General features: G+C 48.7%; 2 protein-coding genes across 2 annotated transcripts in view; one reads left to right on the forward strand and one right to left on the reverse strand.

Annotated features, from left to right (window-relative positions):
* The first annotated feature begins 541 nt into the window (after window positions 1–541).
* On the forward strand, window positions 542–3,789 carry uck1 (uridine-cytidine kinase 1). Its single transcript, XM_060038289.1, has 7 exons — window positions 542–732; window positions 1,514–1,673; window positions 1,872–1,968; window positions 2,065–2,207; window positions 2,448–2,542; window positions 2,643–2,691; window positions 2,785–3,789. Exons 1-7 carry the CDS (start codon window positions 643–645, stop codon window positions 2,955–2,957), a joined length of 807 nt encoding a protein of 268 aa, XP_059894272.1. The 5' UTR covers window positions 542–642; the 3' UTR covers window positions 2,958–3,789.
* rapgef1b (Rap guanine nucleotide exchange factor (GEF) 1b) overlaps window positions 3,581–25,415 on the reverse strand; it is a 43,882-nt gene continuing 22,047 nt past the window's right edge. The window contains exons 4-27 of the mRNA XM_060038290.1: window positions 23,359–23,515; window positions 23,022–23,110; window positions 22,746–22,904; window positions 21,351–21,401; window positions 20,710–20,824; window positions 19,732–19,918; window positions 18,808–19,335; window positions 18,106–18,308; window positions 14,960–15,121; window positions 12,935–13,081; window positions 12,275–12,367; window positions 11,427–11,512; window positions 11,152–11,257; window positions 10,456–10,531; window positions 9,338–9,422; window positions 8,812–8,904; window positions 8,389–8,574; window positions 7,129–7,213; window positions 6,906–7,000; window positions 6,059–6,137; window positions 5,858–5,959; window positions 5,639–5,736; window positions 4,970–5,098; window positions 3,581–4,791 (exon numbers count right to left, since the gene is read on the reverse strand). Of these exons, the coding sequence (XP_059894273.1) occupies window positions 4,641–4,791; window positions 4,970–5,098; window positions 5,639–5,736; window positions 5,858–5,959; window positions 6,059–6,137; window positions 6,906–7,000; window positions 7,129–7,213; window positions 8,389–8,574; window positions 8,812–8,904; window positions 9,338–9,422; window positions 10,456–10,531; window positions 11,152–11,257; window positions 11,427–11,512; window positions 12,275–12,367; window positions 12,935–13,081; window positions 14,960–15,121; window positions 18,106–18,308; window positions 18,808–19,335; window positions 19,732–19,918; window positions 20,710–20,824; window positions 21,351–21,401; window positions 22,746–22,904; window positions 23,022–23,110; window positions 23,359–23,515 (3,262 nt within the window). The 3' untranslated portion in view covers window positions 3,581–4,640. The remainder of the gene's footprint in view (window positions 4,792–4,969; window positions 5,099–5,638; window positions 5,737–5,857; window positions 5,960–6,058; window positions 6,138–6,905; window positions 7,001–7,128; window positions 7,214–8,388; window positions 8,575–8,811; window positions 8,905–9,337; window positions 9,423–10,455; window positions 10,532–11,151; window positions 11,258–11,426; window positions 11,513–12,274; window positions 12,368–12,934; window positions 13,082–14,959; window positions 15,122–18,105; window positions 18,309–18,807; window positions 19,336–19,731; window positions 19,919–20,709; window positions 20,825–21,350; window positions 21,402–22,745; window positions 22,905–23,021; window positions 23,111–23,358; window positions 23,516–25,415) is intronic.

Below are 25,415 nucleotides of genomic sequence, written 5' to 3' on the forward strand. Positions count from 1 at the left end.
GCCTTCTCTCGGAGGGACGCTAAAGTGTGTTGCATAGCGACCGTCGATGCATAGCGGCAGCCAGGAGGGACTACTTTTTTGTATTCTTTAACAAAACGGCTACTTTGACTTTCTTTGTTTCTTTTTAAATGTAGTGTGTCTATGACTTTCGTTTCGCCATAACAGTAACCATTGTATAAAAGCAATAGATCACTTCAGTCAGTGGTATGTGCTCACATTATACCACTGTGAAGGGGGTCGCCGGCCCTCCGCTGCGCGTCGGGGCCGGACAACGCCCCTTAACAGTGGTATAATGAGCACATACCACAGCCTGGCGGGATCTATTGCTTAAATAATTATAATTAACTTATAAAATGCATTTTTATTATTCTGCTTCGTTGAACTAAACCCATTCAGGGTTTAGTTGCAGATGGTTATCATATAGGAGTGGTAAGCCGGAAAACAAAACAACGGGTAGGATCTCAGTTTAAGTTTGGATACCTGGGAATCGAAACCAAAAGTTCTGCAAGGAGATTTCTGCGGCGACCAGGCTCATCTCGCGATAGACGCGCCCAAGTATTGCGAGAACAGCTCAGTGTTGTGAAGCCACCAGCTGACTTGTTGTTGGGCTGCCTTGCAAACATACTTTTACCCTATCTGGAGATGGAGGTTCTGGGAACACCGTTTGAGGTGGAAAGGCCACGCCACAGTCCGTTTCTTATCGGAGTGAGCGGGGGAACAGCCAGCGGAAAGGTGAACGTTAAACTCAGAGAGCCGTTGTTGAGTAGGACTACTGCACCGTAGGTCAGACCTAGCTTAGCTTAGCATGAAGCTGCTACTGTCAGGCGTTAAAACACGCCCCTCGGTTGGCAATCACTGTTATTACAGAAATGCACAGTAATTGGCTAGGAGTAATATGCCATTAACGTTCTATACTAATAAGTGCATTAGCATTCAGCCAACGCGTGCGATGTGTTGCTAACAGCATACTTTTAAAAGGACTTAAAGGGAAGTGAACCCGGTGGATGTGTCTGATATGGTGTTATATATATCGATATATATATTGTTGTCTAAGAAAGTGGTACTTGAGTTATACCGTCTACACATACAACAGGCCTACATTCATATGTGTTTGCCAGCCAGTGTGTGAACGTCCCCGTTACAGGGTGCGTTATTTTCGTGACGTCTTTGGTATTACGTCACTCTGTGACGTTCCGCCCGCGGGACGTGTGTGTGTGTGTGTTAGAGCTGGAGCTCCGCCGGTCGTTGATGGCGGGGTCCGAGCGATAATGATGCTTCTCGCCACGTTTAGTCTGAAGCCATGGTGTGTGGCTCTGTAAAACTCAAACAAAGAGGCTGCTGAAGTATCACCGAGGGCTGTTGTTTGGTTGTAACCATGGTAACAACACGCCCCCTCCTTCCTTCCTCTAACTACTCTTCATTGGCTTGCTTTGTATAAAAATAAATACAGATGCAATGAAAACAACATAAGCAGGATAAATCTATATATTCTTTCGTTTCATTCCTTAAACAGTCGACAGTATGCGGCAAGATCATGGAGCTGCTCGGTCAGAACAAGGTGGACCACCGCCAGAGGAAGGTGGCCATTGTCAGCCAGGACAGCTTCTATGCGGTCCTGACCCCAGACCAGAAAGCAAAGGCAGTGAAGGGCCAATACAACTTTGACCATCCAGGTAGGCGACTTATCAAATCATAATTCGGCCATTGATCAGTAGCTCAATTCCGTTCTTTACACCCTTATCAAAACGGAACTGCCATTATTCGATCAAAATTAAAACATCATGGTACATTTTCTTATCACCTCCGTGAAGTCCATTTGGCTAAATGTACATGTGCCGTTGTATTAAACATTGTATTTGTTTTGGTTGAAGATGCATTTGACAACCAGCTGATGTACAAAACCCTCAAGGACATTGTGGAGGGCAGGGTGGTGGAGGTGCCGACATACGACTTTGTGACTCATTCTAGGTTAGACCTGATCTGATAGTTCACATCCAATCATACTCTGAGTGCACTCTAAGGTTGTGGTGCCATTTGTAGATTGAAACCGTTTGTTCCTCTCAGACTGGAGAACAAGATCACGGTGTACCCGGCAGATGTGGTGCTGTTTGAGGGGATCCTGGTCTTCTACACACAGGAAGTGCGTGACATGTTCCACATGAAGCTCTTTGTGGACACGGACTCCGATGTTAGGCTGTCTCGCAGAGGTATTGATATTAAAAAAGGGGGCTTGGTAGTGGTTAGGGCATTTGACTCCCAGCTGATAAGTTCCTGGTTCAAACTCCCAAGTATCCAGCTATCCTGGGAAAGACGACCCCTATCCTCTTATTGATATCCAAAAAAGTACTCTCCAAAAAAAGTAATGCAAGTCACTCTGGATGAGAAGATTGTGCTAAATGACCAGTAGTGAAGACATTGTTTCACTGTTCTGTTTTTGTTGTCTGTAGTTCTCCGTGATATGAACAGAGGCAGAGAACTGGAGCAGATCCTTTCCCAGTACACAACGTTTGTCAAACCAGCCTTCGAGGAGTTCTGTTTGCCCGTATGTTACTGTACTCGCCTGCAACCTCTTGTTTTGGCCTCAATTATACCCTTCACCCGACAAATTCAACATGCTTCATGTTTGCTTTTGTGCCCTTCAGACTAAGAAGTACGCAGATGTCATCATTCCAAGAGGAGTGGATAACATGGGTACGTTGGGTTCCTTTTCTCGTTCAGGGAATGTCAATAGTCCTCCAAGTTTAACACACGTTCTGCATGGTGTTCTGTTCCTTCCCCTGCTAGTGGCCATCAACCTGATCGTGCAACACATTCAGGACATCCTCAACGGAGACCTCTGCAGGTGGCAGCGCGGGTCGCCCAACAGCCACGCACGGGGCCTGAAGCGCGCCATCTCGGAGCAGGCCGACCTGACGGGGAAGAGGATGCTGCTGGAGCCCAGCAGCCGCCCGCACTGACAGGAGGCCGGGAGAGAGATCCCAGAGCCTACTGGTCAAGGTTTTTACCATGGGCAGAGACTGGATCCCCACTTTTTATTATTTTTAACTGGTCGCCAAGTGGTTATTTAGAATGTTTTATGATTGACACTTCACACGTAGTACTTAAAATGAATACTGTCTTCCCTTTTTACCTGTGGAGGTGTGGTTTTAAAATATTTTCTTAAATGGAGGTTGAGACTAGGGTGGTGTTCAGGTGAATGTTTCATATACATTTTGTTGTTGTACAGCCTTTTAATGATTGTACATATTGATTTGTTTTTTGAAACATAAATGAGCCTATATTTAGACACCAGTAATACATTAGCTTGATGCGATCCATTTTATTTTCATATAAGCTTATTTAATAAGATATGAATATATATGCCTATGCTGCTTATTTGTCAGTGTTAAGCCTAATATGTTAAACAGTTTATGGCTAAATTGTAAACTTTTCCTGGCAGAATTCTGTGAAAAAAAAAGTCATGCTTCACTGTAGATGTTCTGATCATTGTGCTGCTTACTCTACATAAAAGTATACTTACATAACATATGCAAGTATGTAGGGTAAGTGTTTCCCAAGAAGGTGACATCACAGGCACATCCAATATGTATAGAAACTGAGCTGTTTGTTTATTGAATAGAGGACAATGTGATGTGTTGGTGGACCTTGATCCCAAAGGGGCGATCCAAGTGGATCTACAACAGCATACGATGGAAGGACCAACACACGAGTCATGAGGACTTCAGTCACGCGCAGCCTCTCAATCGACGCCTGACCACTAAATGATTTCCTTGATTGCCTGGTGGTTTTTGACTAGTCGAAAAATGGCACACGATGATTCAGTATGATGTACATAGATCACAGCATCTTTAGTAATTATGAGTTTTTTTAACTTGCTTTTTTGTAAGTGCGCATATAAACGGCACTTGGGAGAAGCGAAGCTCTTCTCACAAGCATAAACATCCTTTTTAAGAACAAAAGGAGCACTGTATATAATACATATAACCATACATGATTCTGACACACAATGTTTTCTTAACAAACGTATATATCATAGGTTCCAGTCCCTTATGTGATCTCGTCCCTCCTCCCCGTTTCGTAATGTAGTCTTCGTTCTGGCGTCACAATTCATGGCCGGCTGCCCTCAAACACTGGGAAGAATATACTTGGTTAGCCAAACTTAAGCTTCTTGGCGGGAAGTGTCAAAGATGACCAACAAATGGCACATACATAAGGGCATGGAAAAAGGAACACTTGGAGAGGGTGGGGGGGAATTTATGGACCATTCACCTCAATCTGGCATACATTGCAAGTCCCGTGTCTTTAGTACACAGAGGACAGGGAGAGGAGAAGAGCTATAGTTCCATAAGGTCTCCCTGTCCGCTCTGAGTCATTCAGTCTTCTGCCTCTCTTGGCACGCAGCGTCCGGGTCACAGAACTGCTCCCACAGTATCCCATAATATAATCTCCCAAAGAAATAGATCCACGGGGTAGAAACCTTGGCTGGACTCGTATCTTAAGTCTGATGCTTTTGTTCCTAAGTCCCCATTCTGAGTCTCCCGTTGGCTCTGTCTCTCTGCGTGTGTGTGTGTGTAGTAAAGTGGAGTTAGTGTTATCATGAAGCACAGTTGGAGGTCAAAGGCCCAGCAGGGGGCAGAGTCTTAGGTCTTCTCCTCGCGCTCCGTCCGGCGCCGGGTGATGTTCCTGGGCTTGATCTTCAGCGAGAGCTCCCAGAGCGCCTCCTCCGCCAGGTGGTCGCTGAAGTCGTTGAAGAAGCACACAATGTCGTCGTTCCGCTTCAGCTCATAATGCCTGAAGTGATTACAGTGTTGGATGTATTGAATTAGTACAGACATACAATGCACAGAATTGATTTTATTTTTCACTATCAGTATAGGACACCACTGAACGTTTCGAATCCTTCCTAAATATCACTGACTGTTGGTTAATCATTTGAGGTAATCGTCCACCTTTTAAACCTTGTACTCACACTTGCTGGAAGCGCCGCATGCTGTCCAGGATGTTGAACTGCTGCCAGCGTTTGGAGAAGTTCACCTTGCCGTCGATGAGGTCAGGGTTGCCCAGGTGGACAAAGGTCAGGTCCTGGAGAATGAGTCCCCTAGAAGGTTTGAACGGACAGAGAGAGAGAGATCATGCGAGGTCAGACCTTAACGGGATGCTTTGCTTCTGCAACACGTATCTTCAGATTGACTCAAGAATGATTATTATATATATAATAATTTAAAACGTTATCCTGGTCAAAACTTAATTATGGAACCGTCCTACAGAAGGCGCTATAGTCAATTCGCTTTATTCTTTTCAGCCACATTAATTTAAAGGGGACATTATCATACCACCAAGTGTGAGTGTGATTAGCCGTTTCGAAAATCTTCCCCATGACATCACTAGTGGGCGTGTCCACCTAGAAACGGCTTGTAAGGCTAATCACACTCACACCTGGGGGTATGTCCCCTTTAAAAACAATGGTGGACACAGAGAGACCTGTAGAATCAAAACCCCCAAGGTGTAATATTTACAGAGTCCCAATGCACATCGTATCGGCACTCCAACATATCAGTATCATCATATGGTAAGGTCCCTGGCGTCACATCTCATTCACACATCAGCACACAGGGAGCAGCCAGGCGGGGAGACCTACAGGTACGGGATGCAAGGAGGCTCCACCTCAGCCAGGGCAGCCCTGTAGGCCCTGAACGAGGAGGAGCTGTCGATCAACGTGCAGTATTCCTCCAATCCCTGAGGAGAAAGGAGGAGCATGAGAGGCCCGCAGCACCACACATCATGTGCATCATCAAGTAGTTAATCTTTAATCAGGCAATTGGTTTATCTTTAATTGGTCTGCTAATTAGTGAATTACCTCTGAGGTCTGTTTCTGCCATTCCAGTCTGCGGATAGGAGCAGAGTCCAGTGCTGAGAGGATGGCCAGGTAGGAGTTGAAGTTGTTTAACTTTCGTAAGTGCTGTGAAAAGCCAGGACAAATGTGAGGGGCGATGATTAGCCAAGTATAACAAGGTCGCTACATGGTGTGTTTATGGGTCTTTTCACAGTCAAGTTCTACCTTCATTATTTTGATGAACTTGAGAAGCAGCTTTTCGCGGTCCTGGGCTTTCTCCTGCTGAATGATCAACGAGCGCACCCTGACAACACAGAGGGACGATAACAGTTACGTACAACGATGCGTGTGAGTCGTTGATGTTCGTCTATGTGAAAGAATAGTCCTGAAAAAGATGTGATGGTTGGCTCCAGTATAACAGGGCAGTCTGGTGTTTCTGCCTTTAGATTCCCAGCCAGACGGTTCTGGGGGGCCCAATGCCGGGAGTGTACCGGTAGGCTTCCTTAATGACATGAAATGGGCCCTTTTCATTTCACATCTCAGACGCCTTACATAACTGAGCAAGGCCCGTTCCCATCTCCCTGCTCCTTAAAGGGGACATATGGTGTGAGTGTGATTAGCCTTACAAGCCGTTTCTGCCCCATATGACATCACTAGTGGGCGTGTCCACCTAGATCTGTGCTGGATAGATCGGTCTACCAGCCTACCCAGTGGACCGAAGTAAACGTTGCTCATCTATCCAGTACAGATCTAGGTGGACAAGCCCCCTAGTGATGTCCAGGGCCGTCGGACTTCGGGTAGGAGGTGGACAGTTGTTGGGGGGCCCAAGGCAGAGGGGGGGCCCATGGAAAAAAATTAACCACCCCCTAGTGGTAGGAGCGCACACTGCGCTTGCGGCAGATTTATCGAAAGGGCTTGTAAGTGGTAAGGCTAATCACACTCACACCTGGTGGTATAAACTGTCCCCTTTAAGGACATCTATCAAAGAAAACTAAGAACTTGCTGCAAGTCGATTTGGATAAATGCATCTGCCGAATGACCTAACAGCTAAATAAATGTGAATGTGTCGCACCAGTAGCTCATGTTGTTAAAGTGCTCGGTGAACTGGGTGAGGTTGGGACTCTTCTCCTCATTCTGCTCCTTGGCCCAGAGCAGCACCTCAGGAATCTGTGGTGAAGGAGGACAAAACAGACAAGTTACAACAGGCGCAGCAAGAGGTAAATCTCACCGCAATGCAGGGGAATTCCTTCAGTATGAAAAACAACTCACAACCCATTCTCTAGTAGCCTCCATACCTCGATCTTGTAGAAGAGTTCTGCATCTAGGAGAGTGAGTTGATCTGCGATCTCATGACTGCGGAAGTCATGGAGAGTTCCTGGCCTGGAATCACAAGGAACATCAATTATATTATGATCTGGTAGCTTTGTGATAGCTGCTTCACTAGACAGCGACGCAGGCCTTAAAGTTTAGTATAGAATAATTAAATTGATCATAGTCGTTTATCTGACCAGGAATTAGAAAATTATGTATTTAGAAAATGCTAAGATTATTTATGACCAACTATGCACAAAAGTAAACCGTTTAACCACATAATTGTGTCCTCCTTGTATTTTCCCTTCTATAGGACTTGTATATTATGACGCCACACAGCAATGAGCACCTCCATGTGGGAAGTATAGGAACGTTATTGGTAGTAATTGTGTTTTGGTCATCTTACATTTTTTTGTAATCATGAGGGGAGATGTTTATTAAACTGCAACAGCGTTTGTCATGCAAGACGTTGCAATAAAGTAATGATTAGCTTATGGTAAATGTTGGTTTATTTAGTATCAACAAAAAATCCCATATTGCATTGTGATGTACAAGCCCTTTAGCTCATAGCCAAATCCACATTGTCCTATTGTCTCCCAAACCACACTGCTGCAAAACTGCACCCTTACAGAAAAAGGTGTTATGCCTTCATCTTTTTGCGACATTAAAAAGTTATCTATTGCACATCCTGATAGTTAGTGACAGTAGTTGTGATATCTTTTTCATACTGATGTGCATGTTGAAAACCAGGGATAAGGGACTTGCACTTGTTAATGTGTCACACGGTCGCTCCTAAAATAGAAATGCATAGGAACACACATAAACCTCTAGACACATTGACGTGGTCCACACAGCTCTCAGCATCTGTGGGTACAATGTATTCCTACGGAGTGTTGAAGCCCGACTTAGCAATGATGCTACCTAGCATTGGTGCCACCTGGGCCTAGCGGTCCGCTCAGATTCTCAAATTTGACGCTATGGTCAGAATTCAAACATTCTTTACTTCGGCACTGACCTCTCGAAGCGCATCAGATGACGCCATTGTTTGATGTTCCATAACCAACGGAATACAAATGCCAAGGGCTGACTGTTTGATAAAAGGAAAAACACTGAACTGCATGTTGGCTGGCTGGCCGAGGACCCGACAGGATCCTCATATGCTCACTCCTAGGCGTCGCCTACATCCAAAGCCTAACAGTGGCATGACCTCGTCCGCTAACAAACGCTCCTAAGCGGGTCTGTACCTGGCAGAGACGCCGCGGGCCGCCAGGGGCTTGAGGGAGTTGGTGTAGCGCAGCTGCTTCTTCTGCTCCACCTTGTCCAGGATGTTCTTGCGGAGCACGCGGGCCAGGCTGAGCTCGCCGTTACACACCAGACGGAACACCAGCTCCATTAGCTGCTTCAGGATGTCCTCCGTCAGCTCCACCAGGCTGGGGGAGAGATGAGTGGATGAGAAGAGAATAAGCCTGACCTACTCCTTAACAACATGGCTCTCAATTAAATGGAACTCGCTTTGGGTCGGAGGTTCATTTAAGTATTGTAATATCAGCATTGTAGTTGTGAAAGATAAAGAAACAGAGGTTGAACGGGATATTACAATTGATAATGTGACAAAGTATGAATAACTCGAAATGCAGAACCAAAAGAGGGCAGTAGCCGCTCCTCACCACAGCTCGTCCACCACCCGCACCAGGACGAAGAAGGTGTTCTTGCTGACCCTCTTCTTGAAAGTGTCCGGACTGTGGCAGAACTTGGTATATGTGCTTCGTGGTTAAGGACGCACACGATAAGACACGTTGCGTGTGTGTGAACACACTCCTGTTCAGACAGAGTTACCATGGTGCATTGTCTTTCGGTTAAGTAACGGCAAGACAAAACAACAAGACAGATTTCAAAAGGTAATTATTACCGAATTACTAGAGAATGCCGAATCTCAGAAATCTCTATGTATCATTACACAGGATACCCCTCCCTAATCTCATTCCAATCAGGCTCCTTTTGAAACACACAGCACCAACCAACCACAGAGACCGGGAGCACTGCACCGCCCATATATGGGATTCTCTTAAAAAACAGTACAGTATAGATTCAACACAACTGGACGGAGGGAGACACACATACTACTGTACCACTGATGCCTACCCAGGCCCTCCGTCTATGAATTAGTAATAAGGTGGATTTCTTGAAGGATATCTGTAGTGTAGCTTCTTGATGAGGTCCTCTGGGCTGATGAAGGTCCTGTATGTGGTCAGGAAGGCCTCACAGTACAACACCAGATCTACACGCCAGAGAGGGAGCAGAACAGAGTCAAGCTGGGCTCCCTGGAGGGTTCCTCAAGTTCAGCCTGGAAAGCCGATCAAAGCCTGACCCAGAAGCCCAGAAACACACATCCACACACACATCTACTGGACCAGTAACACACATCCACACACACACATCTACTGGACCAGTAACACACATATCTACTGGACCAGTAAAACACATCCACACACACATCTACTGGACCAGTAAAACACATCCACACACACATCTACTGGACCAGTAAAACACATCCACACACACATCTACTGGACCAGTAACACACATATCTACTGGACCAGTAAAACACATCCACACACACATCTACTGGACCAGTAACACACATACACTCACATCCACTGGACCAGTAACACACATCCACTGGACCAGTAACACACATCCATACACATCAACAGGACCAGTAAAACACATCCACTGGACCAGTAACACACATCCACACACATCAACAGGACCAGTAACACACATCCACTGGACCAGTAACACACATCAACACATCCACTGGACCAGTAACACAGATCCTCACAGACTGGACCAGTAACACATCCACACACAGAGATTGGACCAGTAACACACATCAACACACATCCACCGGACCAGTTACACACATCAACAGGACCAGTAACACACATATCAACTGTATCAGTAACACAAATCCACAGACTGGACCAGTAACACATCCACACACAGACTGGACCAGTAACACAGATCCACACAGATCCACTGGGCCAGTAACACACATCCACACACACATCCACTGGACCAGTTACACACATCAACTTGTCCAGTAACACACATCTACACACACACAGACTGGACCAGTAACACACATCCACACACATCCACTAGACCAGTAACACATCCACACACGGACTGTACCAGTGACACACATCCACTGGACCAGTAACACACACAGACTGGACCATTAACACACATCCACACACACAGACTGGACTTGTAACACACATCTACACACTCAGACTTGACCAGTGTACCTTTGCGGTCCGTCTCCGTGGCGTGGACTAGCAGGATGTCCCCAGACCCAGCGCGGACATCAGGGCCGTCGTCACTCTGGAGGGGAAGGCAGCGGCGGCGGCGGAGGAGAGGACCAACCATTCATAAACAATATGCGTAGAGCCGGAGACACAAGCAAAGGTACATCGTTAAACAGGAGATTACAGTTAGCAGCGCTGCAGTGGAGCTGCACATGCAGCTCTTTCCCCATTTGCTGTTCTCCTCCCTCCCTCCCCTCGGCCGCCCCCCACTCTGACTGCCCCCTCCCCTCCTCCCCACCCCTCCCCTGTCCTGCACCAGCTCAGAGGATGACGGAGGCAGAGTCTACCTCACTTATGAGGCTCTTTGTGAGCTACAGCATGCCGACACATCCCTCTCTTTACACACTACCACTTTCTACCCCATCTGCATCTCTTTTCGCTGTACATGTCCTCTGGAAGAAAACTAAAAAAAAGCAGCTTTTTCTGTACATAATCAGCCTGGCACACAAGCACGTCCATCAGACTGCACCAGCAGGGGGAGAGAAGAGAGGCGTTATGGGGTTGGGCATAGTAATTGCTTGTGATACAGTTTCAAAAGGCCGACTGCAGAGGGCAGCAATGGCTACAGTGTAGTGCGTCTGTACATCCACAGCCTGAACAGTGTCACTCTGCGGCCTTAACATCCATGACTCCTACCTCCTGCTTTAGTGTTATCCTGCTCATGATCTCCTTGTGGTCGATGAGGGACAGCTCATCCACCTCCTCATCATCACTGCCTGCTGACGACGTGGACTTCAGCCGCCTACACACACACACACACACACACACACACACACACACACACACACACACACACACACACACACACACACACACACACACACACACACACACACACACACACGTTAGCATCCTGACCAAGGCTCGTTAGAGTGCTTAGTCTGGCATCACATTCTTTATGGAGTCCTTACCTTTCTTTTTCGATGGCCTCTTTGCTATTGGAGGGGGACATCTCAGGGGCGGGATCTGTCAGCACATCGTCGGCTTGGATTGGCTCCTGTGCGGGAGGGGAAGGTTTGGCGTGAATGAGGGGTTCAAATCAGGGACATTTGAAGATGGGATGGGATGCCATGCAGGGGCTGAATGAGGAGCATAACCACTGAACCCCCATGGTCCCACGCGGGGGATAGAAGGGCTGGCGGCCTTCAGTATGTCACCAGGATGAGAGTCAAAAAGGTCAAAGGAACAGAGCAACACACACACACACACACACGCACGCACGCACGCACGCACGCACGCACGCACGCACGCACGCACACCAAATCCATCAAGCATTCAGGTTTCTTGCACGAGGGTATTTGACGCCAACACACACTCACACACGCACACGGGCACAACGGCTGTTTGGGGAAATGTTATTTGAAGACTGATCAACCCACTGACCCCATGAGGAGGAGTAATGCATGGAGGAGGGATATATGACGACAACGTTCAAACAGCCCGTTTGTAGCCCGGTCGGGAGAGGGTAATGGAGACCACCGGCCAATCAGAAACAACGACACACGGGTGGACTTGTGAACGCGAGCCACACCAGGAAACACCCAAAGCACCGACACCCTGGACCCCAAGGCATGCTCCGGGAGCGGGTTCAAGATGTAAACACATGGGTGTCCCGAGCGTCCATGACTTACATCTTGTTTTCCTCAGTATTTTATATGACGTCACACAGCCTGAGATGATGAAGGGGGGGGGGTTTGAGTGGAGGCGGACCCTTAAGATAAGACATGACGTTCTCGCCGGTCTCATCACAGCTACTTACTCTGAGGGAGAGCGGGAGCTCCCCATTGGCCTGGCTGGAGGAGTACAGGCTGACGTAATCCCCCTCCCCGCCCTCGTCACACCCGCCCTCGCTCTACGGGGACACAGGAGGGACACACACACCACCAGCGTGAGGGGGGGGGGCAGCGGGCGAGGCTGGGATGGCAGCGGGCGGGCGGGGAATGTGTGTGGCAAAGGATAGCAGTAGCCTACTGCTACGGCAAGGGGGCCATCTTTATTAGGATTTAACTACCCAACAGGGTGCATACAAAGTAATGCTAGTTGTAACTGAAAGGCGGGGGAGAAACAAACAACACATGTAGTTAAAGACGTAAGGCTAGGGTTCTTCAAGAGGCGGTAATCAGGGAGCAGTGGTGTGATGGCGATGATTATGACAACAAGATGCCTGTAAGCCGATGAGTCACTATGTTTTCAAGTCAACATCAGACAAGGCTTCAAACTAAGCAATAGCTAGAGGTTAAAAGGTCTAAAATATTAAAAGTTGCAATACTAGCATAAACATATGCAACCCAAATTGTTAAACATTCATAAAGGGGTAGTTGCTTCTTTTCTTTCTCCTTCTCTTTCCTGACACATGGTTTCTCGTTCTCCTCGCTGCCTTGGTCGTGCCTGGTGTGATTTATCTGTACTATGATCTCACCGCTGAGGTGTGGAGAGAGTCAGTGAGAGAGGACTCGGAAGGAAGACAGACAGCCACAGAGCCCAATGAGCCGGCCAGTGAACCGTTGGGCCCGCCCCCGCTGCCATCCAGAACGGTGGCATTGGTCAAGGCCACCCGGTCCAAACTCTGTGATTGGTTAAGAGAATGAAAGCAGGAAAAAAATTATAGTTCTGGAGGTATTAGAATCAAAAGTGTTAAACAAAGACAGCAGGGGAGAGAGGAGCAGATTGGAAAAAAAGTTCGAAAATATTACCTAGAAAACAATGTAGATCTCCTCCTTCAACATCTCCTGACTCACAACCAGTCTGTAGTAGCTATAGCCCTCAGTAGAAATGGACTCGACGCACCTACCACCCCAAATCTTACTCTTTGCCAGACAATATATGCCAGGTGGTAGAGATTTTTGCCCTGTTCAAAAGTGTCAGCGCACACAAGGTTATGCACAGGCCAGGTCTTGATTCAAAAGTGTGTATGTGTGTATGTATGTGTACGTGTGTGTGTGTTTGTGTGTGTGTACATGTGTGTGTTTATGCATGTGTGCGCATTTGTGCATGTGTATATGTTTACACGTGTGTGTGTGTGTGTGTGTGTGTGTTTATGCGTGTGTGCGTACCGTGTATGAGCTTGTGCGTGTGCGTGCGTGCGTGTTCATAGAGATGCCTGCCAGGAGAAAGGCCCTCTGAAACGTGCTGCAACGCGTTGTAAATACCAGCTCTGACTCGAGCTTAGCGGCCCGTAGCTGTGCATACATCACACAGATCACTGATAAACACTGGTCTGTTGTAACTGGCGTTTGGGGATGTTAGCGCTAATCTAGTTTAGAGACAGTGTCAGTCACATAACATCAAAACAATAGACAAGACGATTTGATGTGCGTGTTCAACCAGACATGCAAACACTCGTGCCGGACTAGATCCTACCATAATTCATCCATTCCAGATAGTCATTTGTTCTCTTGGAACCCCCACCTAGCATGCCATGGGGGGTGTTGGGAACGCTAACCTTACAGAGGATCTGTCCGACAGCGGGTCGGGGGACAGACGTGGGACAGGGAATGCTAGGGTGGGGTGGCAGAAGGCTTGGGGTGGGGAAGTTGGCAGGGATGGGGCAACAATATGTGGTATGGGCAGTGACACACAGACACATTGGATGGTGAAGAAGATCAGAAGGAAGAGAAGAAGACTGGAGGAGGAGGAGGAGGAAGGGCAGCAGAATCAGGAATGTGTGTTTCCCATCAGCTTCCATCTGTTGCCACATTCCGTCCCCCCAACCATGATCCTTAAGGGAGCGACGCACGCCACTGGTAGCCGTGATCCCACACAGCCTGGGGTCAGCGGGGTCAACCTCCCAGAGCCGGGGCTAAGCGCCTCCAGCCTATAGACAGAGCTACCACTCCACCAAGGAGCAGCACACAACCGTCCGTGTGTCGGCCCAAAGCCCTGTGAGTTCATTAAACCCTGCAAAGCCAATGAGTTTTGAAGCAGCCAGACTCAAAGATGTCCTGAAACTTTCTGGGTCTTTTTAAATGATATTTAATGGACTACGTGTGTTTATTATAATGCTTTCCTTTGTCTAACCAACCCAACTGACCCATTCTCACTCTCCGTCCACCATCCTTTCCCTATGAGTATAGGTGTAGGTTAGCAAACCGTTACCTTACAAAATAAACACCACATGGACACGCATATGCCAACAACGCATCTCAGAAGCGAGCAAATGGCCAAACACGTACATAGCTCACCAATTCTTCCAGCAATAAGCATAGCACAAGGGCAAAGGAGTTCAAATAAACCTCACACAGTCAAACCAACGCGAACAGAGGAGGGAACCACACAAAACAATGAACTGGACACCATTGATCCCCCCTAGGGTAAGGGCTATGCACTCCACATCTTACTAGGCAAGCACAACAGCACGCACAAGGCTCAAGCAGCCCTTGGGTTAACAGGCCAGGAACCAGAACCCACAGGGGCCCAGGGATTGGCCAGAGAGGATGGCACTCACCGTTGGTGTGGTCAAGGCAGCCTGGCCAATCAGGTAGGAGTTAGAGACAGACATGCTGAGGCCCAGCCCAGTGCCCGCCTCCTCCATGGCCACCAGCGACGGCTGGAGGTGGCAGGAGAGGGAGGAGGAGGAAGAGGAGGAAGGAGAGGAAGAGTGGGAAGCCTAATAAGATGGGGGAAAGCGGAAGAGAAGAGACAGAAAAGGGCGAGGAGAAAGAAAAAACAGCAGAAAAGAGAGAAAAGAGAAAGGGACAAAACCAGGTTAAGGAAGCAGAAGCTGAATGTTTGCTTTTAAAAGGACAGAGGAAAAAAGGAAAACCTCCCTAGAACAAAGTAAAGTGTGTGTGTAATGTCTGATTGAACCCGTGTGTGCAAAGATCAGGTCATGGTCTGGAGAGTTCCCAGATCTACCGGGGGTGGAGGTGAATCTAAAGAAGAAGAGAAATCCACAGTGAGCATTGAGGACGTTTCCATCGAGAGACTGGCGAGGAACCGGATTAATACCATTTGGCAGGTACATGTCCCGCCCCCCTCTCTCTCTCCCTCTCTCTCTCCCCTCCCTCCCCCTCTCTCTCTCCCCCTCCCTCCCTCCCCTCTCGGCCCTCTCTCTCGCCCTCTCTCTCGGCCCTCTCTCTCGGCCCTCTCTCTCGGCCCTCTCTCTCTCTCTCGGCCGCTCTCTCTCTCTCGGCCCGCTCTCTCTCTCTCGGCCCGCTCTCTCTCTCTCGGCCCGCTCTCTCTCTCTCGGCCGCTCTCTCCTCTCTCTCTCTCTCGGCCTCTCTCCTCTCTCTCTCTCTCTCTCTCTCTCTCTCTCTCTCTCTCTCTCTCTCCCTCTCTCTCTCTCTCTCTCTCTCTCTCTCTCTCTCTCTCTCTCTCTCTCTCTCTCTCTCTCTCTCTCTCTCTCTCTCTCTGGGCCCTCTCTCTCTCTCTCCGGGCCCTCTCTCTCTCTCTCCGGGCCCTCTCTCTCTCTCTCCGGGTCCTCTCTCTCTCTCTCCGGGCCCTCTCTCTCTCTCTCCGGGCCCTCTCTCTCTCTCTCCGGGCCCTCTCTCTCTCTCTCCGGGTCCTCTCTCTCTCTCTCCGGGTCCTCTCTCTCTCTCTCCGGGCCTCTCTCTCTCTGGGCCCTCTCTCTCTCCGGGCCCTCTCTCCCCGGGCCCGCTGTCCTGACCTGATACTCTGGACGTTGTCTGGAGTTCAGACATGAAGACACTCAAGATAGCTAGATAATGCCAGCATAAAGGAAGCTAACTGAGTCCATTTGATCAAAAGTTCAGTAGCAAATAGGGTTAGAAAGGTGTGTTGGAGAAAAGCTGAAAGAGGCAGCAGTAAAAGACTCCATTAAACGACTGTTGTTGTTGAAGTGGTTCACAGTGTGAATAAAAGTGTTATTCTGTTAAGAAGCACTCTGTTCCTGGAGCGACACAATCACCCCAAATCAAGTGATCTCCACAGGTCATATTTATTTGATGTGGCGGTCTCTCCTCTAAGCCCTCTTACAACTCTGAGTCATTATAGAAACGAGGCCAACTTAAGATCAAACTGAGCACACACACACACACACACACACACACACACACACACACACACACACACACACACACACACACACACACACACACACACACACACACACACACACACACACACACACACACACACACACACACACCAGCAGCTGAAATTACTTTGAGGGAGGACAGCCCTGTATAAAGTTGCCAAAGCGTGTAAGCCTGGTACATGGATTTAAGGAGGAGGCAAACAGGCTTATTCTGCTGGGCCCACCAGCTCATCAGGCTCCAAACATGAGGCCAGATTAGGCTTACAGCGGCAACAGATTTTTAAATATACATATATAAACTGTATATATACACTGGCTGAGGATCAAAAGTGACAGTAGCCCTGTGCGTCCACAGCCGGGATGGCAGAGGGGGCTTCATGACCAGGCTTCATCCGTCTCCTCTCCAGGACTTGGGGACAACACTATAAATATGTTTTCTTGGCTCGTCCGTCCATGGCAATAATGTCAATGTCACTGCACGTTACCGGTTAAAAAGCCAAACGTCCCCCATCTATCCAACTGTGGATGTGTGTGTGTTCATCTCTCCCACTGTGGATGTGTGTGCGTGTGTTCATCTCTCCCACTGTGGATGTGTGTGCGTGTGTTCATCTCTCCCACTGTGGATGTGTGTGCGTTCATCTCTCCCACTGTGGATGTGTGTGTTCATCTATCCCACTGTGGATGTGTGTGTTCATCTCTCCCACTGTGGATGTGTGTGTGTGTGTTCATCTCTCCCTCTGTGGATGTGTGTTCATCTCTCCCCCTCTGTGGATGTGTGTGTTCATCTCTCCCTCTGTGGATGTATGTGTGTTCACCTCTCCCACCTCTGGGACCACTGAATCAGCCTGAACACCATCTGACCACCATGCGGGGGCCCGAAAAGAGCCAGCCCTATCGCCCTAGACGACAGCTGATTATCAACACACGACGGACAGATGTGAGAGATTAAACAAGGGGGAGATAAATAACACCATAAGAGAGAAGGAGTGAAGAATTTTGTTTAACTAGTGGAATTGCACTAGGGATACTAGTGGAATTGCAGTTTTGCAAGCCATTAAATCGATATTTTCCGTTCTTCCTTACTTGGGAGTAAATTAAGCGTACCAAGGAGTTGCAGTAGGAAATCTCCCAGCTTTCTTGCGTCATTCACCGAGGCACGCCCCCTTTGGTCGTCATATCTCAGGATTCTGACCGCGGCGATGACCGACTCGTTGTGTATTGATGCCCACAAAGACAAACGGGAACGCCATAGGTGCTACATGCCAGCAAATTACGTCACAAGAGCAACTTGTGCGGGTGGTGTACGAGGCCATCTCAAACACACCATCTGTCTTTCTCTCTCTCCCCCAGAATGAAAGAAAAAAAACCTGATCCGTAGGCTTCCACTTTAACTCACAGAATCGATGCGCCAGGAACAAAATACACTTACTGGTATTTAATTGACACTAGAACAGGTCACGCGTCACATCCGTGATGAACCCCGTCATTAGGTTGACCGAAACCAGCCCTTTCATGGATACATCTCATGCATCTTTTGTACTGAAGAGCGTCTCCATACGAGGTCTGGGGGTGTCCCTGTGCGTGTGAGCTCTTACCAGCTGCCTCTGCTTGGGGGGCAGGGCGGGGGGCAGCACGGGCTCGTGCACCGAGTCGGTGCTGCTGAACGAGTCGTTGAAGCCGCACACCTCCTGGAAGCGCTTGTTGCGCTGCTCGTAGATGCTCTCGCTCTGCGGCATCTTGTAGAAGACGGAGGGCTGCGGCTCCGAGTAGTCCTCCACAAACTGCATGTACTGGAGGACTGGAGGGAGGGAGGAAGGGTGGAGGAGGAATGAGCTTCAGCTGGGCTCATGGGCTCCCATGACATCACCGTTTGCAATGAGGTCTCTGGCTCGGATCGCCCCATGTCGGTTCTACACTACGCAAAATAGAACTAAAGATAAAAAAAAAATGTATTCAAATGCAACTAATGGGATGAGATCATAGCAGGGGAACCACCTTCTATTTTTGGCAAGTGAATGAGATGACATGTACGCAAGCAGAGGCAATAATGTGATCCGGGCGTGGACAGGAAGTGAGCTCACGGTGCCCTCTGCCCGGGCCTAGAGAGCCCATTGTAGAACATCCGGGGGTTCACTTCCTGCTTCTATTCACAGAGTGAGCTGCCCTTTAATGAACATTAAATGCTCAAAATGACCAGCAATGTGTTGGCAATGGCTCACTCTGTTGAAATGGTGCCATTCACCCTTTTACACTTCCCACACTAGTGCTCTTCATTCAGTCCTCCTCCTCCGACTCACTGTGTTTGCTCTTCTTCTCGGGCAGCGGCGGGGGGCTGGAGGGCCGGTCGCCGTGCTCGCTGGCCAGGTACTGCGCCACGAAGGCCCCTCCGTTGCTCTGGGGCATGGGCGAGATGGGCGAGAAGAGCGGGAAGGGCGGCGTGGGGTTCAGCTCCTCCTCCGACAGGTTGTCGTACTGCGAGGGGTAGCGTTCGTACAGCAGCCGCGCCCCCATCCCGTCGGGGTAGGGCGAGGCCTGGGCGCTGCGCCGCTTTTTCTGGGGCAGGGCGGGCGGCGCGCTGATGCGGGCCAGGGGGTTGTTCTTGGTGGGCTGCGGGGTCCAGTACTCGGGCGTGTGCTGCGGGGGCGGGGCACTGAAGCGGGGGTGCGTGGGGTGCTGTCCCGGGACGGGGGAGGAGGAGGAGGACTCGTTGTGGGACTCGGGGAGGGGGCTGAGGCAGCCGCCGGCCGGGACCTGGGGCAGGGGGTCCCCGGCCGACAGGTCCTGGTGGAGGAAGTCGTAGTCCGGGTCGTAGGTCTCCGTGTTGTCTGGGAGGGAGAGGGGGGACAATGAACAGCCACTGAAAAACACTGAACTCATGGGATCATCAAACTGATTCAACTCAAGCGTCGGGATGGCACAATGCCAACGTTCATTTTATTATTCATATCGTCAGTAACATTGCCAAACACTGTTTGCAAATAATCAAGGCCAAAAATTAAGCAAAGTTATTATTACTCTCAACTACTTAATTAGAAATTCACAAGACATTTCCCCCCTTGTCCTATCAGAGTCCAACTTTAGCGCACATTAAAGCCACATTGTCCATTAACAGTGACAGACAGGGTATTGCACAGGGCCTATTTCCGATGTTGTTGTGATTATACTTTTGAGTGTACTCAGGGACCAGCCGGTCCACTCATCGTCCGGGGGGCGTGTCCTACCGAGCGTCTCACAGCTGGTGTTGCGGGAGCACTGCCCGCTGTCCTGCTCCAGGGAGGACAGCTGCTCCTCCGACTTGCTGAGCTTGCCCATGCTGCTGCAGGGCGAGAGGCGTGGGGACTCGCCGCCGTACGACTGGCTGCCCCCCGAGAAGCGCCTCTGGAGGAACTCCTGCTCGTAGTCGTGCGGCTGTACGGGAACAGGAGGAAGGTCACAACACTGTCCCAGCACACACGTCTGGTCCACGGCAACACCTTTCAGCACCCGTTCTCATTGAGCCACGGCCCTTTAGTAGATGCTTTCATCCGAGTTGACATTTCAACATGACCAACAGGGCGTTTTAGATGCCTACTGAGAGGTTGAGGACAGTCACAAAAGAGTTGACCACCTTAGCCTGTGCATTATCATTCCCATAGGTCATAGATTGAAAATATACCAAAAAAGAACCCATATAAGCCATCAAAGACATTGTATTCCAATGAGGGAAAGGGATAGGTGCAGTGCTGGTCGCTTTGCTCATGAGCAAGAAGTCTCAGTAACTGTTCTCAGGCCACGCATGGATTGGCTCAAATTAAAGAATGGTGAAACAGATGGGGAATGCTTCACCAATTTAATGAATATGGGGGTAAGGCTGAATTGGGTGGCTGAAAACCCTTTTGAACACACTGAGAAGGCAACCGTGCTCCAGGATTGCACTCACATTCCAGCAAAACGACATTATGCAACGCTTTCTCAAGATTACATCAAGGACATATGCCTCTCATTACAACGTTGCCATGAATGGAACCTGCTGGAAATAAGCTTTATACTGAATCAGGCCAGTTTCAAATTGTAACTTTGTTACCTTTAGTACATTCCTGTATAATAATAAAAAAATAAAATGAAATGAATGTTCATTCAGCTGACCCAAAATAAATGTTCTTCTTCAGGAATACAATATCCTCCTACCACATGACCTGGAGTGGATGCGTATGTGTTACCTGTCTGTGTACACTACAGGGAAGGCTGGAGCCGCGGCTCATGGGAGCCACCACCGCCACCCTGGTGGGCGAGGGGGCCGACTGACGCTTCTTAGGAGGCAGGGCCGGCGGGGGACTGGGGAGAGAGAGCCGTCACATAACATCAGGCCTGGAAGCCTTACAACACCAGCATCCTCACAGTCCCGCGGGACGCAACTCAGGCCCAAACAAACCACACACGTGTGCACACTTGCACATTGACACGCACACACACACGCATAACATCTCTTGGACACGGGTTACGACGGGATGTGTATGGCCTGTGTTAGCGTCAGACAAAAAAGATTAAAAAAAAACGTTTCTTGCGTATCAAACTTCTCCAGTCAAGTTCATTGGGCGTAACAGCGGTTGCCATGACATAAAGATCAGTCGGGGAAACAAAGAACACACTCATGCACTGGACTGGTCTTCTCTTCTGATTGGATGAGGTAAGGCATCACATTGGGGGGGCCAATCAAACATGCATGTCAAAGCACGCTCATCAAATCAAAAGGCTGGATTTGTCCGGGGGGGTTGGGGTGGGGGGGGGGGGAGCAGGACTTTTTGATGAGGGCAGTATGACTGGTCATGATGGAAAGGTGTGATCCCATTGGCCCACATACTTCTCCTTCTGTGTGGACCTCCTCTGGCCAGCGTCAGCACTCAGCTGAGCTCTGTGGTCAGACACAGAACAACCCCAGACACAGACAACAACCCCAGACACAGACAACAACCCCAGACACAGACAGAGCAGAGGGAGGAAGAGAGGAGCACAGACCACTTGATCAGGCTGGAACGCAGGAAAACACTACTAATAATCTTCACGCATGATTTTATCATCATGTGTGAATTCTGTATGGTAGGCTATGAAAAGCCAGCAGATGACCACAGAGAGCAAACAGGGAGATGGAATAGAGATCAGGAATTTTAAGATGCCGAGATTGCATGCACATATTGTTTGATCACAATTCAGACCAGAAAGATATAGCATATCAATTAGACAACCTGGAACTGTAATGGCGCGTTTCCATCGGCAAGGGCGGTTCGGTATGAATAGGTGTGGCACGGTTCGCGTTTCCACAGCCAAAAGTGGGCGGGGTTCGGACTTAGCCGTGATTAGCCGAACTTATCTCTGAGACGTCTGAAATGGGGCCAACTAATTTGAGCTACACACGCCGTCCGTTGATTGGTCAACAACATCGTCACTTCCGTGCGACAGGGGGATAATAACAAACAAACACATTGCCCGCAAGGTATTTCTGGACGACAGCGAAAGCCTTGTTTATTTATCACAAAAGTTTGCCGTCCTTCTTGGACGTCCTACATTGTTGCTCTTTGTTCATTGTGCACGTTCTTCTTTTTCCTTGGATTTATTAGCAGGCTACACTGTGTCGGGCTGCTATGAGTTAGCTGCCGCGGCTATCGCCATCCGGCTGACCCTGCCCTACCATATGGGTACTGTCAGTGGTGGAAACGCGAGCTGGGCCAAACCGCACCTTCACTACTGGGCCAAGGAGTGCTGGGCCGAAGCGCACCCGCTGGTGGAAACACGCCGTTAGTGAGCGCTGGCACACTCAGGTGGGGAGAGAACGCTGACTGTTACACCCTGCATGACCACCTTTTCTTACTTAACTGGATCAGACACAGATCATTGAATCCACCTGATACTCAAACAATAGTCATAAACGTCATCATGGTTTTGTTTATATTTTGTAGCCACTAGCCACAATTCAATCAAGGTTACAAAATATTACTCCTGAATGGAAGGAAATTATGAAAAATATATAAAAGGACTTTGAACGGAAAAGAGCCTGTTGATCTTAGCTTATATGATTCAGTAACATATGAGTCAACACTTTTATCCCCACACCTACCCGAAAAACAAACAAACCAACCATTATTAACCATGTTGCAATAATTTCATTGAACACAAACCTATAAAAACATCTAAAGAACAACAGGATTAGAGTGTATTAATCCCCACATTCCTCCTGGCTACAGTTGCACATGCTTCTCACCTCAGCTCTGCCATCTTGGCCTCAGGGAGGGGGGGTTTGGGCGGGGCCACGTCGTCGTCGGGGGCGTCAGACGCAGCCTCTGAAGGCGTCTCCTGGGCGGGGGACTGGATGGTGACCTCAGGCTCCTGGTCCGTCAGGGACACCTCGGATGACGCGCTGCTGGAGGGACGGACGGAAGGATAAACAGACCGAAGGATGAACAGACACGTCTGTCTGAATGTGTGCGGATGTCTGGGGCACACCAGTGCGTTGTAAAGGGCCCCGGCGTGGACTCACCTCTCTGCCGTGGGCGCGGGGGGGACGGGTTTATTGGGGGTGGTGGGCGAGGGCTGCTCCTGTTTCTCGATGGTCAGTTTGACCAGCTCCTGATCACACGACATATGCACACATACAACGGTCATGTGAGGATATGTAAATCATTTTTTTGATTCAGCGATCCTAGACACTTTTATCAAGGTGACTTCAAAGTTGACTGGATTCCCGAGCCAATCACAGGTGCGTGAAATGAAACATTTCTCATTGGCGGAGGACGTAGGGTTGTTTTGAGCCAGTACATTTCTTTGATGAGCAGGTAGGGTGTGGGCAGCGGGTTAGATGATGGGAGGGGACTCACCTTGACTCCGTCCAGCACCGCCTTGATGACGGTGGTGACGGCCACCACGTTCTCCTTGTCCTCCAGGTCGATGCCGTCCAGCATCACCTGGTCGGACCAGCGGATGAGGTTGGCCAGACTCTGGTACACTCGGTTGTGACACGAGGACAGCGCCGAACTGCAGAGTGTGTGCATATAAGTATGAGTGTATGAGTGTCAGTATTTGTATAAGTATGAGTATGAGTGTATGTGTGAGTGTGAGTATGTGTATAAGTATGAGTATGAGTGAATCAGTATGTGTGTGAGTGTGAGTATGAGTGTTTGGAGAAAAGGGAAATTTATTAAAAAAAAAAAAACATTATAAAGACGACCTAAACCAACTTTCCCATATATATCTAATAACTATAAATAATGAAGAACAACAGGAAGACGGCACTGGATAACCAGGTAACATGCACCTCTTGAGCAGGGTCGACCTGGTCAACAAAACAAGTAGACAAGGAAACCTTTGGTGGGGCCGGCAGCAAGAGCAGGGGCCAGCCCAGTCTGGTGCTGAACTAAAGAATGCTTATCAGGACAAAGGAGGCGTGCTGGAGGTGCTGCTGCTCTAGTCAATAGTGCTGGAGGACCGCTGGCTGCAGGGTGTGTCCCTGGTGCCTGTCTCCACACGCCATGGCACATTCACGCGCCGTTCCTGCCCCGACACGGCACCCCATTCCAGCCCCGCAAAACAACGCCGGTACAGGAAGAAGGCTCCAGTTGGGGAGGAGTTAAGAGACTGATGGTGAAGGATAGGGAATGCTCAATACCATGCCAAAAACGCTCTTCTTCTTCTGAAAAGAAGCCCTAAACAAACTTTTAAATATTTAAAGAGCAGTTAATAAAACATTATAGGACCCATGAATAATATAACTAATCTATAGGAGCAAACCAAAAATCAATACACACAAACACTAAGGCAAAAGAGCTCTTTGGTGAGACTCCCAGCATGGACCCAGTTTCTTGGTCAGCCATTGTCAAAGGCGGCAACAGCAAAGTGTGAATTTACTTTAATTGTTCCGCATCTCCAGTAGATTTAGCAAATAGGACAACAATTATTAATGTATGAATTTAGTTACTATTGGTAGTGTCAATGGACGGTTGGGAATTGACATGTTAGCTCAGAGGCCAAAGTCCAAAACACCTGGGTTATTCCAAAGAAGGTTATGAGCCATTCTACTACATGATTTGGGATGTCTTGTGGCTGCAGGAGCCAGGGCAAGCCCCTTTCAGATAACTCTCAACCACTGTAGTCGCACTTCAACCCTGCTACATCAACCACTGCTAAATACAGGACAGAGGAAGCACACCCACAAACACACCCACATCTCTGGCCTGCATGCCAGAGAAGGCACTGATTGACGTTGCAGAGACAAAAGGGAAGAAAAGGGAGAGAGGTTCCAACACGTCCAAACTCGGACAGAGAAAGAGAGAGCGAGAGAGAGCGAGAGCGAGCGAGTGACGGAGCGAGAACGTGAGCGTGTGCGAGTGCGAGTCAGAGGGAGAGCACGGAGAGGGAGAGAGCGAGGGCATGGGAGAGCGAGGGAGTTAGAGTCCAATCAACCAAGTCAGTGCATTCTACTACATGCTGAGGAAGAAGTGTAAGACAAACAAATGAATGAGAGCAGTATAGTCAGGTTCAACATTGAACCGGGGAAATACCCGACTACACTGTGTGACACTTCCAGGAATACTACCTGGATGTTGAGTCTACTCTGATCCTATCATATCACATCTCACCTGTGTATAGTCGCTGCAAAACCAAAAGATAACATCTCATTTTGCACCATTTAATTTAAATATTTCATACTCAGGTCGTGTATGCCTTCCTTTAGGAAGGAGAATGGTTCTAATAATAATAATATATATTTTTTTAGGGTTTTTTCTGAAACTGTGAAATCAGATAAAGCCCCAGATAACCCAAATCCGTGATTTTAAGTACAAATGGTCAAAATATTTTTTTATATTTATGTATCAATCGATAAATCTCTGGATCTGGGGGTAGACGGAAGGATTGGTGGTACAACCAATGGTGCTAC

The sequence above is a fragment of the Gadus macrocephalus genome, chromosome 19, assembly GCF_031168955.1.
Source record: "Gadus macrocephalus chromosome 19, ASM3116895v1".
NCBI lineage: Eukaryota > Metazoa > Chordata > Actinopteri > Gadiformes > Gadidae > Gadus > Gadus macrocephalus.

What these genes read in the sequence shown, in the direction of transcription:
- uck1 (XM_060038289.1), top strand. Translation starts at nt 643, where the DNA reads ATGGAGGTTCTGGGAACACCGTTTGAGGTGGAAAGGCCACGCCACAGT. An exon ending in GGGGAACAGCCAGCGGAAAG is followed by an intron (nt 733 to 1,513) that starts GTGAACGTTAAA and finishes TTCCTTAAACAG; the next exon opens with TCGACAGTATGCGGCAAGAT. An exon ending in ATACAACTTTGACCATCCAG is followed by an intron (nt 1,674 to 1,871) that starts GTAGGCGACTTA and finishes TTTTGGTTGAAG; the next exon opens with ATGCATTTGACAACCAGCTG.